The sequence below is a fragment of the Corvus hawaiiensis genome, chromosome 8 (genome assembly GCF_020740725.1).
Source record: "Corvus hawaiiensis isolate bCorHaw1 chromosome 8, bCorHaw1.pri.cur, whole genome shotgun sequence".
In the NCBI taxonomy this organism is placed as follows: Eukaryota; Metazoa; Chordata; class Aves; order Passeriformes; family Corvidae; genus Corvus; species Corvus hawaiiensis.
This window is the reverse complement of record NC_063220.1, coordinates 7763711-7780950: the sequence shown is the minus strand read 5'-3', so window position 1 is coordinate 7780950 and position 17240 is coordinate 7763711. Positions and strand designations below refer to the sequence as shown.

At 34.9% G+C, this 17240-nt stretch overlaps 1 protein-coding gene across 5 annotated transcripts in view; it reads left to right on the top strand.

The window, feature by feature from the left end:
• The window catches only part of ATRNL1 (attractin like 1), a 448295-nt gene that overhangs the window by 217640 nt on the left and 213415 nt on the right, over positions 1 to 17240 (top strand). For all 5 annotated transcript variants that reach the window (XR_007205109.1, XM_048310902.1, XM_048310901.1 and 2 more), the window contains exon 25: positions 11113 to 11174. Coding sequence is in view for 4 of the 5 variants with exons in the window: in XM_048310902.1 (XP_048166859.1) it covers positions 11113 to 11174 (62 nt within the window). In the remaining variant the exon portion in view is untranslated. The remainder of the gene's footprint in view (positions 1 to 11112; positions 11175 to 17240) is intronic.

Sequence of the window (17240 nt, the reverse complement as noted above, 5' to 3'; positions counted from 1 at the left end):
TGAGAATGATTTGCATTGAAAGAGTTTTGCAGTATTGAACACCTCATTTATGGAAATCGCTTGTAACCTTTGAATATCGTCACATGGTTTCATTGTACTATTTCCCACCAGGCTAAGTCAAGATTTCAGTAAACAACATAAATCAGCATTAAGCCCTCTACAGATGCATAAAATAATTGCAAAAACCCCTCACTTGCAGCTAGAAACCAATTAAGCATTTGTTCTCCAAAAGAATAAATATACAAATCTCTATTTTTTATATGTATGTTCTTGTCTCAGTGAAAACCATGAGTATGTTCTCATTTGGAAAAAAGGGTGTTAGGTAAAATAGAGTGATCTGGGGAATTCTGTAATCATTGAAGAAAAAAACCCAACCCTTCTTTTTGAGTGTAGTCAATACGTTTATTGGAAGACATTTTTCTGCTGTATTTTTGTCGCAGAAAATGTACTGAAAATCTTTCTTGGAATACTCTGAGGATATTTCTTACATATGGCTGTTGGCAAGATAGATACCTTTAAAATCTGTATGTGAGAAATTCACCCTGCAAGGAGTAAAGAGTATGATTTTAATTTCTTAAATTCACTTTTTCAACACCTTCCTGCACTTGAAACCAGATAGTCTGAATTGTCTTTTAAGGTATTTGTTCCTCTGTGCCCTGCTCATGCCCCTCTTAAAAAAGTCTGCTCAGGCTTCCAGAGTGAAATAAGTGGAGTTTGTCAAATATGGTGATTATGTGGGAATATTTGTGGAAAAAGTTGCATTTTTTTTTAACTTCTAAAACTCCAGAGAAATATTTCAGGATTAAACAAAGTTTTCACTTAATTTCTTCTTTTTTTTTTTTTTTTTTTTTTTTTTTTTTAAGCAGAACCTTTTTCCTTTTTTCAAATTTTAGGAAAGTAATTTTTCCTGTTAAAGGCTTCTCAAAACTGTTTTATGTTTTTTTTGGTCCAGCTCAGCTGATTTTCAAAAACTGGTAGCTATGGGAGAAAACAGTGGCCTCAAATTTCCTAGCTTTCTGCAGAAACCCCCATACTTTGTCTAAAACTAATGTGAATAATTGATTGTTTTATAAGTATTTTCTTCCATTTCTTTCTGTGGTAACATGGGCACTTGTGTGTGTGTCTTTCCCTCAGCTAGTACAGTTGAGGTCATCTCTGTTGTTCTCTTATTAAAAATCGTGTAGGTGCTGAGTTTTTAAAATCAAATTTTGAGCCCACATCTGTCCACACAGGACGTACAGAGCTACATTCTGTAGCTTTGATTTTTAGGAAACAAAGTTTTGTTAGAGGATTTCCTCTAGTTTACCATATTGCACTTTGAGAACGTTCCCCTAGTTAAGAGATTATTTTTCTGAGGCAGAGGAAGGCTGGAAGATACCTGATCTTTACTAGACTTATTCTTCCAAATAAGTTTCTTACTTACTGCCTTACTCCTCTGCCATATACATACAGAACAGCAAATGAGGTGTTTCAGAATTCCAAAGTCTGTGTAACAGAAACTGGATTTATCTTTCTGAATGTGGGTTTTTTGCATGTAGGATCTTTGCCCTGACTCATATACTTGTATTGTCAGAAGATGATATTCACTATTTTAAGATCAAATTCGGCTATGCAGACACCCTCTCTGATCCTACTCAAATGGAAAGAATCTCAATAGCTGAACAATAACCCCAAAAGCAGATCTTAATATTTCTGCCTTACAAAGTATTCAACATGAGGAAGGAAAAGGCACAACCTATGTCTTGACACAGTGCAGGCCAGCATCATAATTATATAGGGTTCTTGAAAAGTATTTTCCTTCTTCTCTCTGAAAGCATGAAGTGCTCTAGCTGCAAAAGTCTTTATTTTCTTTGAATTTTGATTTTGTTAAAACTGTTCAACAGACAAATGGTCACTTTTGATTTGCACAAGCCTAATTAAGCAAATAGAGCTTCTAGAAAATATACTGGGAAATCCAGTTTTTAAAAAGTGAGAATAAAAAGTACACTCAGTGCTGACAACTTTAAATATTTGTTTTCCTTTCAACAATGGGGCCTTTATGAATTAAAACAAATCTGAAGTTCCTTGCTGCTTGTCCATGAGCTCATTCTGAGCTTTGCAGGTAGCCTCCAGATCACAGTTCTAGGTGATGCATTTCATACATTAGACTCTCGTTTCTATATTTCAGTTATAAAACTTTGTTACAAATGCTGTAGTCTCATGGGAATGACTGTTGCCAGTTCCTATCAGTGTAGTCCAGCATGTCATTGCCAAAAAGTCAGCGTGGTCTTGTTGCCGCTGAGCAGGCCCTGCTCTTTGGTTTTACATCATTCTGAGTCTCCCTGAAACCCAGTTACTCATCCACCTTTCCCAACCTAATTTCTGCAAGTTGTTAAAAAAGGTTTCTGCTTACTGCCATTACACATCTCTCTGCACTTTTTATACATACTCTTCTGACTGTGACAGCATATCCTCAGTGATATATCAGTGATATATCAGTATTACATCACCCTGACTCTGCAGAATGTACTACGAGGGTGACTGAAGTCTCAAGCTGACAGTTGTATCTGCTTTTTTTTTTTCAAATTTATTACAGCTTGCACTATAATATGAGTTTCAAATGACAGATAAAAGTTAAATGAAAGAGAGTAAAATTAACATAACAAAATTGAATCACAATGTGTTCTGTTAATCCTCACAATTTAATTTTTTTTTGTAAAAGTCTCAGTTGTCACTTTCTGCATTTTGATCACCTCTTCAAGGGAAAACATAAAACTCATTTTCTTACTTATATATTTTCTTTCTTGGTATGCTGGGTGTTTTTTAGGTTAGTCAACCACTTCCCCTTTATTTGAAGGAATTGGTATTTTCACATTAGTGTGGTCTGTCATTCTTTCAGCAGAAAATTGTTTAGAATAGTCTTGCTCCTTGTATAGATAAGTGGACATCATCCCTTACATACAAACCCCCACACTTTTCCTTCAATAGAATAAATGTACAATACAGAGAGCTTAAAAACTCTTTGTGTTTTTTCCTCATGCCTTTTGATGTTGACTCTTCTAAATTATATAGGTTATTATGTGTCCTCTTCACTCATCATGCACATGTAAACAACTCCCTTACCCTTCTTCACGTACTTTGGTTTTCTTTTCCAAGAGATGTGGATCTTCAGTAAAAGATTGAAATAATAATAAAACTGAAGAACATTTTCTCTGTAGAGTTTAATGAGATTTTGGTGTCTTCCTTTGTCATCATTTCACAATGATGAGCAAATAGATTCACTTGGGTACCCACAGTCTTGAAAACGCCTACCTTTCTCTTTTGGCTAGTCTTTCACGAGAGGCAGGACTAAGCATTTCAATTTCTTGTTTTCGCATTCTGCCCTGAAATCCTGGTTTTTGTGAAGCCAAAAGGAAGTCAGTAGGTATTTACCACTGATAGTCATGTCATCGGCACTCACCTGTGAAGAACAAAGTGAGACTTTAAAAAGTTTCATGTGTGTTCTATCACAGTGCTGTTCACAGAATAAACAAAATTCAAGTATTTGTGCTGTGGATGGCTGCTGGAATGCAGACTACTTCCTCTTTTCAGAAGTAGTTGCATCAAGTATGCTCACACTGGCTTCTGCTCTAATTGTAGTGGTGCTATGTACATCAAGGAATTAGAGCCTCTGTCTTTCATGGCCGTATCAAAAAGTGAGGAGGAGAATAGGAAAATACATCAATGAATTTCTCTGCTGCCTGAGAATGCTGCTTTTTGGTTGTTTTAGACATTAGAGAGGGGAATCACCAAGCACCACACAAAAGATCAGAAAGTGTAATTTCTACAAAGTGGTATTATACACATAAATCTTCTGAAAGACAGATACCTCTGGGATATCATAGGCCATAGACTCCTGTGTAATCCATTACCCATGCTGATATAAACCTTTGATTTGTGGTTTTAAACCTGAGGCTGAGTAACCTCATAAATATGCTAATCCACAGTAATCAAGAAAAGTGCCATTGCAAATACAAAATTTTTATTCCACGGCTCCAACAGCTTTATAGCATGCTCTACATTTATAACAATAAACTTTGGGAAATTACTCTCTTCATGTTTAAGAAAATGCTTTGCCCTTTTCTTGTCATCTCACAATGGGTTTTACATACATTATTTTGAATGGCATGATCTTTATGCAAAATTCAGGGCATGTTTTGCCTTTTCTAACCAAGTATTTGATTTCTAAAATGAACAAAACATTGCATAAATTTTAAAAATTCAGCTTTTGTAGCCTTATAAAAATTTTATTATCATTTTTATTAGGCTGGAGACCAGCCAGTGGGTTAACTGGTAGATTGTCTAGCACAGGCAGCTCTACTGTAGATGTAAAAAAATAAAGACTTAAAGAAATTTGAAAAAAATCTCATTATTTTAGCAGCACATTGTCTGTCTCTGTTATATGTGTTTCTGCACATACACATAGGTATGAGTGTTAAATGCCAGACCACCATACTAAGTTCTATAGTCTTTCAAATAGCTCAGCGTAAATTTATTTATTTATTTAGGAAATGTGAAAAGTACCTTCCATGCAGGACATTTTTCTGTTTATAAACTTCAGAATACAAGGAGAAGTGGAATCTTCACCTTGGGAGATTCAGATTGAATGCTAGAAAAAATTTGTTGTGTTAGCAATAGCGCATTGAAACAAATTTTCCAGACTGGCCATGGAATGTTTGTTCCTGGAGGTTTACAAAACTTAGCTGGGGAAAGGCACTGCTGGCCTGATATGGTGCTGACAGTAGACTGGCTTAGAGTGAGAAGCTGAACAACCTCAGTTTGCGATGTTCCTCCTATCCCCATTTCTGTGATTTTGTGATAAGAGCACATTCCGCAACAGGTGCTACTTTCCTAATGGGAAACTCCTTAATTTATCAAGTCATAATAAGATGTCAGAAGAAGTGATAACAAGGAAGCTGAAACCTGGGGTTGGAAGGAAAATTCAATTCTAGCAAGTGACAAAAATGGCTTTTCCTTAATGTAGCTTGACAAACAAAACCATATCGTCATGCAATGCTTCTCATTGTGGTAGAATTTAATCATTCAACTCTGCCTGACAAATTCTCTCACTTCATTCCCTTCACTTCTGTATCTAATTTTTCTTCCTGTCCATTTAATCTAGGCAGGCTTTTAAACACCAGAGTTTTGAAAGATGTTGTCTAGAAATCTGCTGTTTAACACAGTTTGTAGGAGAACTCAATCCTGCGAAGATTTATGTCTAAAATAACTTTCCAGTATTATAGGTCTTTGTGTCAATTACTTTTAATCTTTTTTTTTATTTAATTTTGAAACATGTCATTTCTCTCTTATCTGTCTTTTAATTTTCTTCCATTCTTTCACTGACTTTAGTAGCCAATATTTCAATTTCTTAATAATGTCCATATGAATCGCTATGAAAATGCTTTGCATACTGAATAAAACTGTAAGTTAAATAACAGTTCCCTGTCCTAGATTTTCTCCTTGACTTCTTGGAGTTTATTAATGTAGGGTTTTTCTGTGTGGTATATGTTTGTTCATATGTGTACACAAGCATAACATTGAATAAAGAAGGGGAATATGCATATTGAATTTAATTGAATAATGAAATTATTGGATTTTAAGTGCCTATTCAGTAGGAAAAAAGTTCAGCTGTCATAACCTTATTTAGGAATGTCTTTCATCTTACTTGAATACAAAACTAGATTGTCTTTCTGCCTCTCGTGACTCTGAATAGTTGAAAAAATACCCTGTAATTATTACATTTTTTGAGAAATGAAGGAGTGGGTATTTGGATAATGTAGTGTGTGCCAGCATGAGAGACAAGGCTTCAGTGAGCAGAGATAATCTATGGAAGCTGTTGATCAAATCTTGATGTGAAGTCTGAATTTATTTGTTATCTTTCATTTTCTATTTATGTTATCAGTATGAAAGTTTTGTTATCACTAAATCTTATCATCTGGGAGGACTGTTTGTCAACATCAAACTGAATTCTCTACAGGCATTAACGCAGCAGAAGGAAGTAGGATTCTGCTAGCAGGCACTTAGCTCTGTATTGCTTCTCAGATCATTTAATCCCAACAACAAATACTTCTTTTGCCTATTTTATTGTTACAGTTTTACAGAAATACCCGGTGAGTACTTACAAACCATGGGAGAAATTTATCTCACCTAACATTATTTATATTCTAAGTTTGACATTAGGTCTATAGTCTGAACTAATCGCAGAATCCCTGTGTTGTTAGTGGAGAGAAATGGCAGCTCCACAGGGTAATCCCTTCCAAGTTATGAGAGTTCCACATCTATTTTAGAGTCACTCACCTATGAAATGCCTTCCTATCTCTGCTGATTATTATAAGCTATCTGACTAATTTAGACTAGGTTCACACATGGGACAAGATTTGACATATTCCACGTGGCAAAATTCAGATACATTTCAAACTTTATTTTTCAAGTTCTAGGAAAGCCAGTACATAAAATAAATGTGTGGCATTTTTAGCCTCCAAGAGTTTAATGTTTCCCTTATTTAGACAAATATAACTTGTTGGTAATCTTGTCCTTTCCTTACCATGTTCTCTTGGAATTTCTGTTTACCAAAGGAAAAGAAAATATATTTTGTGCTTTGCCTGTTAAATATTTCTATTGGGAAACTGACAGTTTCCTACCATCCATCTCTCATTTGTGCAGGTCAGTCTTCATAATTGAAGTCCAGTGTGAAAGAAGAGTCAGAACCATTTGTAACTCTCTCTAAAGATATCCCAATATATAATTGTACTTACAATTGCATTTATATTAAGAAAAAAAAAATCAGAGTATCTTATCTTTTCCTTTGTAACTACTGATTATTCAGTAGTCATGTGTTTACTGAGTTTAAAGATATACCCAAAATTATTATCTAATACATAGTAATGTCTTTAAAATAGTTTATACTTGGGTCTCTGCTGTCATGTTTCTGCTGAGTAGATATCTAAACTTCACTTTGTACAACAACAAATAAATGTGAGAATTTATTATGTGTTTCAATTTTCTAGCATCCTCATTCTAAATTATCACAGTGTTCGATCTTTTACATTTTCCTTATAAAAAAGTTATACACAAAAATGTGGCCATCTACACAAATATATTCCTCAGCTGACTTTAATATTTTTTGTCTGAAGTTGCTTCAGTCAAAAAGTGTCCCTCAAGAAAGTGTGAAAGATGACGGACAACAAAATATGTCAGCCTTTATGTTCAGTCGGTATCCATTTCTTCTGATTCAGTACGTACCTAGTACCAGTGTGGGAGTGTATAATAGTTCTATCCAAGAAGAAATTAAATTATGGTTTTGATGATACTGAAGGAAGTAATAATTCTGCAGGGTTTAAGTCGGCATAATCAACACAGTCCAGGCAGTTTAGTTTGGGTTATGTCTGACCTTATTGCATTATGTTTCAGGGTTTAATAATTAGACCTTCTATCAGAGTTTTGCCATATATTTATTTTAGTTTCTCTTATTTGTTCTTTCTTAATTTATTAACAATGGAAGATGGAAGAATTGCATTAACGGAAGTATTTGTTCATGGTTTGAAAGCCTGAGCAGATAGAAGTTTGCTTTAGTGGGTAATGTCGTGAAATGGAGCACAGATTATAATTGCTTTTTGTGTACATTATTTGAATATATGAAACATTTCATGGATTAGGTTACTGTTTACTGCAAATACGGAATTTTGATTTAGTGCCTAGTTTTCCCTTTCCTTTTCCTTTTGCACAATTGGTTTCGTTAGAATTGCAGAGATGGCTTCTTGACACCTATATTTTTAAACTAAAACAGAAACTTCTGAGAGCAGACTTACTATTTCCATATGAAAGATGTCCCTGAGTTAGACTTTCAAGATTGTCTCATTTTTGTCGTGGAACAGATTTTGACCTATTGTTCTGTAGGACTCTATTACTGCTGCATGGGATAGTCAAGGTAAAGATGAACTGGAGAAATGGGAACAAATGAATCCAGCCCTGCAGACGTTAACTTCTGAAGGCTGGAAAAATCTATGTTCAAAAGGTGTTCCTCTTTCCACAGACCTATTCCATCCATCATTATTCAGTGTAAAGTGTATTTCCTACCTCATGTGTGTAACCAAAACACGAAAAAATTAAGAAGTACCATGAATTGAAACATTGATTGCAATGAATCCTTGTGTCAGTGCTCTCTGGCATATTCTGCTGCCTATCTGACTTTTGAATCCTTAATTGCTGTAAAATATTTGCCAGCAGTCACAATGCCTTTTCTTCCAATTAGGCCACGTATCCTTAAAAAAGTTTGTTAACTTGCTTTTTTAAAAACATACATTTCAAAAACTTGAATGTGGCAGAGAAAAAAGATAGACATGTCTTCTGTTTGTTGGAACAATCCCCACAGTTCATTTATCACTCATCAGCCTTTTCTTGATATATCATTCTATCTCTTAAGACTGTGAGCTGGAAAATACAGAGATAGATAGATAGATAGATGTAAACCCCACATTTGGGTTTGGAATCTTTTCATTCTCTCCAAGTTTTCTACATTCGATCTGTATATGTGTTACTTTGATCTGATGGAATACAACTGCAGTTCACAACAACAATAACAGTAATGATAATAATAACAATAACTCGTAGAGGTTATCGTTTGCCGTAAAAAATTATGTTCCACATGGCACTTGGTTTTATTCCATAGGAAATGATGGAAAGGATATTTATCTTCATCCTTATTTGTAAGAGAAGATAGAGATAATATTTGTGGGATCCACAAGCTTTTTAGATGTTTTGGGGAAACTGAAAACTACTAAGGTATGATACAAATTAACAAAGGAGATAATTTTCTCCAGTATCTTTAAGTCCAAAGTGAAAACCTGGGGTTGGATGAATTTTCCTTTTCTTGTCCCTTATCTGTATAGGCACAAGCAAAAGGACAATTACATTCATATCTATATTAAACCCCCATGGAAATATATCTTTTTAATTGTATTATGGTCCTTTGTATCAGTCCTAGGTTCATGACATTTGCTTGCTTCTTTGTGGTCTACTTTATAATTAAAATATGTATTCTTTTTGTTAATGTTCTGTGTTGAAATTAGTCTGAGATACATGATACTGTTCAGAATATACTGTAGTTCATCTTTTAAACAGTAACTCTAATGTAATTATTAGAAGATGTTTGATTAAAATTGGAAATTACTATTGGGATGAAACTTTATATCTAAATGTGTTTCTGCTTAAAAGTATGAGTACTTTCAGGAAAATCCCATACAACCAACCAAGCAAGTCTAACAGACAGATGTTCTTCCATAAATTTGGAAACATCTTCAACAATAGAACACTGCACTTATCTTGAGTAGGTGGTTAGATTAATAGAAGTTGGAAAATGTAGAATCCTTCCTTTTGTGTCCATTTTCCTGAGCTTGGGAATATGCAAATCATTTCTTTATTGATAATCAATGATATAAAATCATTGAAATGTTGTAAATCTGTTTACTTCATATTTATTTTGTGTTGAAAAGGAGAAGCAGAGGCACTATAGTTTCTTAGAAAAGTTTGGGGTAAAACTTTCCTGGTATGATTTTGATCAGATTGAGGGGTTTGATTGCAGACTTTCGCTTGACTGGAGTTGTTTCTAGACTCAGAGAGGCTGTTAAAGAATTCTGACACCTTGAATGAAAATAATTGTACTAATGCAAAATCTAAATGCTTCTTCAACAAAGAGCATTTCAACAAATCACAAAAGGTGAACTCTATCAACACTGGCATGATTTTTTCTCCTTGTGCTGGTTCATCACCTAAAGTATGGTACTTGTAAAAAACATTCTGGAAACACCAGGAGTGAATTTGAATATTAAATAGTATTTGAAGTGAATCCAGACAGCATTAAAAAAAAAAAAAAAAAAAGAGTTTGGAAAGCTTTTCATTTTTGTTCAAGGTATACTTAAACAATTGTTTTTGTTTGGGATGCACTTTATACTGGGCCAAAGAAGTCTTCTGGTCTTTTCGCAGACGTTATCTTCTAAGTAATTGGTCTATGTTTAGCTGTGTTGTGCTGGCACAAGGCATGGTAACACCATTATTACTGAAGTTTACATTATGGCTTTGCCCTAAAATAGAAAAAATAGGAGAGAAAAAAAGTAAATTTTTGAGTATCATGAATTATCATTTCAAAAGTTCGCAATTCAGCTATGAAAGGGATTCAGAGTAATTTGGTGTAATTACTAGTCAAGATCAGATCTTGAATGCACAGAGATCTCTAAACCCAACAATTATTTGAAAAGACTGTAAATATAGTTAGATAAACATTTGGTACAATTCAAAGTAGAAGATTCTCTATATCATCAGTTTGAAAATTATAAACTGAAAAACTGAGCAAGACAGGGACTTATGGATATTTGTAGATATAACATAACTATTAAGTACTGTTCTTAACATTAGCAAAAAGTACTTACAAAGATAATTATAGGCTTTATTGCATGCAAGTGTGAATGTCTGTATGTATATGCTGTCTTAGAGATAATTCTTAAATATTCACAAAAATTACAGCAAGGAGCTGAACTAATGCATGTTCTGGTGAGGCTGTAAAAATGTAGCCCAAAAGAGTATTTATTACTTTGTCTTTAAAGTAATTTGCTTTGAAACTGTTTTATTATGCACCAGATTTATCTTTTTTAAAATTAAATTAACATATGCATTAATTTTAATATTATACAATTAAAATATTTTAAATGTATTAATCTTGAGCACTATATGTTGTTTGTCTTCTCTAAAACCTTGTTTCAGTGTTGTTATTAAAATGGAAGATGGTGTTGGTGACTATAAACAAGACAATTCATAGCAATACAATTTCTTAATATATTTCGTATTCTTTTTATTGTTCATATTAAGAGGATATTTCTATTAACTTTACTTCAGTAAAAGTATTATATTCCATTGTTTGTATTTTGACACCAACAAGGATATGGGAATTAGCTGCGCGTCTCACTTTATCATAAATGCAGGTGTGTGCAGACTAGACTGATATTACACTTGAAAGTAATCATCCATGGAGCCATGAAGTCCTTGCCTAAAAAGAGCTGTTGAGTCTGAAAATGTTGTAATTTACTTCTATTTTATTTGCAGATTGCCTTCTCACAACACAATACTATCATGGATCTGGTGCAGTTCTTTGTCACCTTCTTCAGGTAAATTGTTTTTTTTGTCTTCTGACTGAAATCCTGATGACTCTTTACCATCAAGCCAGTATCTTAACCAGCTTCTGAATCTTGAGAAATGCCTGAGAGGAGGTCTTCAAACTGTGTTCCCTAATTTGCACCAGTGGAGGGTCGTGGCCAATTAAAGGCAGCTGCTGGAATCTTGCATTATGTAATTGTGTATTTCATATTCCATGGTACAGTCTTCACACTTCATAAAGATTAGCTGGGTTTGTACCATGTATTACAGTGATTAAGAAAAGCCAGCTAAACTTAAGTAATTTATGTGTGTGATTTTTCTATAAACACTTTTATGGAATTATTTAAAATGATGGCTCTGTTCAATAGCTTGTTATTTTTAATGAAGCACACCACATCACTACTAATGCTTTCATGTGTTGGAACTTAATTATGAAAGGCAGTAGGTGATGCCTGAGATTTTGTTGTGGCAGCAATGCAGGGATGGGCTTCATCTGCAAATGAACAAGTATTGTATAATCTGAACAAAACCCCACTGAAAGACTTCTTAAAAGTTCAGGTCTCTTATAAAACATCACAAACTTGAATATACACTGATTAATTACAGTGCTTTGAAATCTTGCTGTGAAGATATTTCCCAATAACTGTGAAATGTACACAAAATGTGAACAGTGGCAGACAGGTATGTCTTTGTGTATTTCTAGGATGGCCATGACTTTATTTCACAAGTTCACATTACGGCTTCTCTGTTGACATTAATTACTGTGCTCTGAGGAACTGTACCTAAAGAATCAGACTCTTAAATACTGTGAATGGACCAAATTCTGTTTATTGCTGTTGCCAAAAAGGGCACAGAAATGAGCAAGAGCCTGAAGGCTTCTGTACCCAGGGCATTGGCTAATGGAGAGGAGTTTAGTAGGTGATATAAAATATCCCATTTCTCCTCATTCACCACAAACAGAGCAATAAAATGCTGATTGCCGAAGGTCAGTCTAGTGGTGGTTTGGGTGTTTGGTTTTTGAGCATTTTTTGTATTTTGGGTTTTTTTTTCTTCTTTTTTTCATGGGGAGACAGCAAGCTCTAAAAAATTATGATGCGTATGCAAACGTTTAGATTACAAACTGTATAGAAGAAAGCAGAGTCTGTCCAAGTACAACAGAACAGAGAGATCCTGTGACAAATAGCAGAGGTAAACTAAGAGCTGTTTTGTTGGTGCTCTGTGCCCTGATGCAGCCTTAGTAAATGTGAACTATAGGCTCTGTGGTGGTGCAGCCATCTCTATGGATCCATTGCATTATCTCTCCTGGCATGATGGTCTATCTCATGTGGCTTGTTCTGGATAAACGTGGACTCATCCTGATCCTGATACAAGAAGAGATCTGCCTGCCTGAACTGTAAGCTAATTGGAACCCGAGGCAGATGTAATCCTCTTTAAAGAGAGAAAGGTTGTAGGGAAGCTGGCAGTTATCCTCCCGCTGCCTTTGACTCAGTCCCAGCCTCATTATACAACAAGGCTTTCAGCTGGCACTCAGTTCAACAGGCCCTTGCAGCCATCTGCAGTGCAATGTTGATAACCCACCTTAGGAATCCAGTTGCAGAAGTATGTAAAGGAATCAGGAAATGCCCTGAGTAGTGCATTGGAGTGATCCAAGCCAAGGTGCAAACCTTAATTGCAGGGCACCCTGCAAAGACACAGACAAATCCAGCTAAGGTCTGATGGTTATAATGAGAAAAAGTGTTTAACACAAAAATGTTTTAAAACCTTGGTGTAATGTTGTATGGCACTCTTCTACAACTGAATTGGTATTAAGGTGTCTGTAGAGACAGTTAGGATGTCAACAGTTTGTAGCCTAAAATAATCATTTTAATAAGGGTTTATTGTTTCTTGTTTTGTGTGGGTTTAGTTTTGTTTGTTTGTGGGGTTTGGTTTTGTTTTCTTGGGAATGTGGTATGACTGTGACAAATCACAGTGGTAACAGTAATAACCCAGGTCATAAGTACTATGATTATTGATAAATAAAATAATTGTTTTAAAGACAATTTGAATGTGCTTGATAAAAAAACTTATTTCAACATGCTTTGATAAACATGCATTTGCATTTCTCCCATCCAGTATTATACTTCTCGTATTTCTGAGGATTTGGCATAATGCTGTTTACCTTGCCTGGCCAAAGCAGAAAATAGATCCATTTGACAATAACAGCTATTCAACAATCAGGCAAAAGTATAGTTTAAAACTGTTCCTTTATAGATTTTGTGTTCCAGACTGAAAGATAAAATGCACATTTTACTACTTGAATCAGAAACATCAAAACAGGCATTTTTAGAACTGTCCTGATGTATCAAGATAAAGTGTTTTAAAAGTATTGTTCTGTAAGGACTTAATTTAAAACCATACATAATAAAGCACAACATCTGTGATTAGCTCTGCAATTAATGCTTGGCCTACCGATACTGATACTGTATATCCTAGAACAAAAAATTGAGATAAATAAAAGTTATATTGAAAAAAAATAAGCAGAATATTATTAAAACTGTAGTGATCCAGACCATGATGTGCATCATTAAAAACCCCCACCCTATTTAATTTCATTATTTTTCTACTGGAAGGTTTCATTGTAACTACAGCTTCAGTGACCTTTTCTCTAAGAGTAAAAATGCAATGTAAGAGTAGTAACAGATTCCAGACTGTCTTATAGAGTGTGGCATCTGTGTTGCTGTGCTCAGTGCCTTGAAGACTTTTAGCCATCACACAAATTGAGAAGTCTGGGACTTTTTTTTTTCCATATGCTTTGGAAAAGTAAGATCTCATTAGAAAATTTCACAGGCAGCAAATGTGAATGATCTTTCTTCTTACACTTGAAGAAATGCAATACCCATAGTTAAAAGAACTATTTTTCTCTATTACCTTGACCACTAAAACACTCAATATGCTAAAGTTGGGCACTTTTTTTGTTTCAAACTCTACGTGATAAAGAAATTTTCAGTGTTTTCATGCAAATGTCTGTTTCATGTCTTACATCTATATATGGATTTAGCTGAGTAGGGCCGGGACATTTTAGACGTTTCATAAGGGTATATGAAGTAGCTTTAGTTTCTGAAAACATTATTTACTTCTTTAGATCACATCTAACATCCATTAAAATTGATTTTTCAATAATGGTTAGTTTTTATTATCTATGATTGGAGTAAATCCCAAATTGAGACTAAGAAACACTTGATTTCTATACCTGCTTTTAAATAAAATTATAACAGTATAACAGTTTATAACAGTACTCAAGCATTCCCAGATAATTATTCGTATTAAGAATCTGAAACATAATTCTGGTAAGAAATGTGGTTAAATCTAATAATCAAAAACCAGGCAGGCATGAAATTGGTGCAGATGACAAAGTTTAGCTGTTAATATTCTTGTGATAGGAAATGATAAGCAACTGCTACTTTCAGAACTACGTTTTTAAAGCCTTTTTCAAATGCATGGTACCAACTATTAACTCATCAGGCACTTTCTCTGAGCTCCCAGAACTATTACTTCCCTTGCCTCTGGTACTTTGGGTGAAGATGACTGATTTAATAGAACATTTTAGTCACTTTTATAACATATCTCCATACTGTCAAAAATTACAGAATTTCCAATTTTTAATAAGTAGAGCCCTGTTAAATAATATGGACTCTGAAAGTTTGAAAATCCTTCTTTTGTGTGTGCTTTAAGAAATTCCAAGAAAAATTGTGGTCATTTAGGATCAGGGGTACATTCTTTCTGTTAAATCTTCCTGTGAGCAGTATAAAGGAGAGTAAACAATGTTCAAAATACACCCAGTGTTTATTGCAGGAAGAGGGGATGGCTACTTTGGTAAAGATGAGCATGAGCTGCAACAGGAATTGCAGCAGATGCTGAAGAACCAGCTTTATTAACTCCATACGTAGGACTGTGTGCCGAAATCTCTGAGCAGTCCCTTCAGTTGTGCTCCTTGCAGTGGGAGGGGATGGCTGCATTTCAGCAGGTTGTGTTAGAGCTCCTGACAGCTGCAGTGCTTGAATCTGCTGCTCTGGGTGTAAATTTGCAATGAGAAAATTCCTTCTCTACCAGCATCCTTTGGTCTGTAGCCCTGCCTTCATGTTTCTGTTAAAAAGAAGGATAATAACTTAATTATAGATTTTGGCATGCTTATCTTTATGAGATCAAATATTGGTCTCCATAAGAAAGACAAAACGCAGTGTGTCGGGATCACGGCCACCATGGCTGGGATCTCAGAAAATGCAGAAGTGTTATAAATCTAAATTAGAATATTTTATGGTAACATGAAAATGAAGTTATCATAGGAAAATGGATTTTACATTTGGGGCTAAAGTAAAATTGATTTTTTTCTTAGTGATGCATTAAACAGTTTTCACCTCGCTTAGAAGCACAGAGTTGTTTGACTTCCATTGGGAAAAGCACGTCTGTACTGTGGTGGGCAATTTGAGTTGAGTTTCCTTTCTTTAAATGTTTGGTTTGAATTGTTGAATGTAGTTTTGTGTCTTCTCTCTGAATCACACAGAAAATTTGTCATCACTGTAGGGTTATTTGATATGTTTGTATTTCCTGAGAAGGCAGCCCCTTGTTCCCAGCCTGCAGGCAAAGGAGATTCCCCGGTACTGCTGGATCAGCTGCTCTTCAAAACAACGGATGAGTCACTTAATCTGTCAGTGAACAGAACTGTTTTCCATTATTTTCTTCTTTTTCATCTTTCTATTTGTCCTTTGAGTCATTTGGAAGTGTGTGTGAGGGCACTAGTGCTTGCCATATTTTGATTTCAACAGATGCTGTTCCTCAAAATACAAAATATCTGCTCAGATATCTGAAGATGGCCTATGTGTCTGCTTGGTGTAAAACAGATGTGGGTTTTTTCTTTCCTTAAAGTCAGTGCATTTAAAATTTGTAATTCTCACTTCCTTTACTTATAAATACTGTGAGAGGTGTTCATTGTGCCTCCTGAAGCTCAGGCATGTTCTGCTTTTGGGGGTGTGTCTTTCTACAGCTGCACTGGATTTTGTATCCTAAGAAGCATCACAGATAATTCATACGGTTTTATGTTTTGATTCTCCACATTTTGTATTCTATTTTCTTAAATCCAGTTAGTCAGTTGTTTTCTTCGACTTCAACAGCATTGGTGCTCACAGCTATTTTTCTTCTAGACTGCTTAATCCTGGTAACTTTTTTTTGAAACTCCAGTCCACTGTACTTTAAACAAGAGAACTAGAACAGGTTTTCATCTATGATGAATGGGCTTGAAATTCTGCTGTTGTCATTTTAATTCCAAACAGAAGGAATTTAGTCATCTTATGATATGTACCCATTGCAAAGATAACTCAGGAGTTTGTTCCCAGATGTAAGGAATATGGTGAAGTGGGGTGAAAGCTGATGAAGGAAAATAATAACAAAAAATAAAGGAAGTAAAAAATATTAGTGTTTTCCTTCAGGCAGCAGTGTCATTGTCCATTATAGCGAGTGACAAGCAGCTTTGTCAAGCCCCGTGCCCGCCTGTCTCTGCAGGCATGGTCGGTGTGATGGGCTGGGCACTGAGTGACAGCCAAGAAATGAGCAATATCTTCATGGCAGGGCAGAAATATTCTGGGTCCCTGTGCTCAGCTGTAATAAATCACAGAAAGAGAGAAAAGACAATGCTAGACAGTATGCTATGCTGTGAATTTCGTATGTCCGAAATTGTTAAATCTGATTATTCCTTTTTAGAAGAGACATCTGAATTCAAAGGAATTCATCCAATAAACTTTCTGTACTGGAATATTAATGCAAATATTCTAGTGAAATTTCCTGGTACCAAATGAAGCATTTAGTGTGGGAGGGTTTGTGGTCTTTTTTAATTTATCTGTTGGCATCCAATGTAGGGATGGCTACTTTTGCCAGTAAGAAGCAAAATGTTGGAGATTCTACTGTGGTCTCCAAAAGCCACACCACAAATTACACAGTAAAAAGAAGTTATATAATCTATTTAAATTTTTTAATCTGGATTTAAGCTTCATGTGTGGTCTGATTATGTTCCATATTATAGTTGGTTTTCTATGTTTCCAGTAACT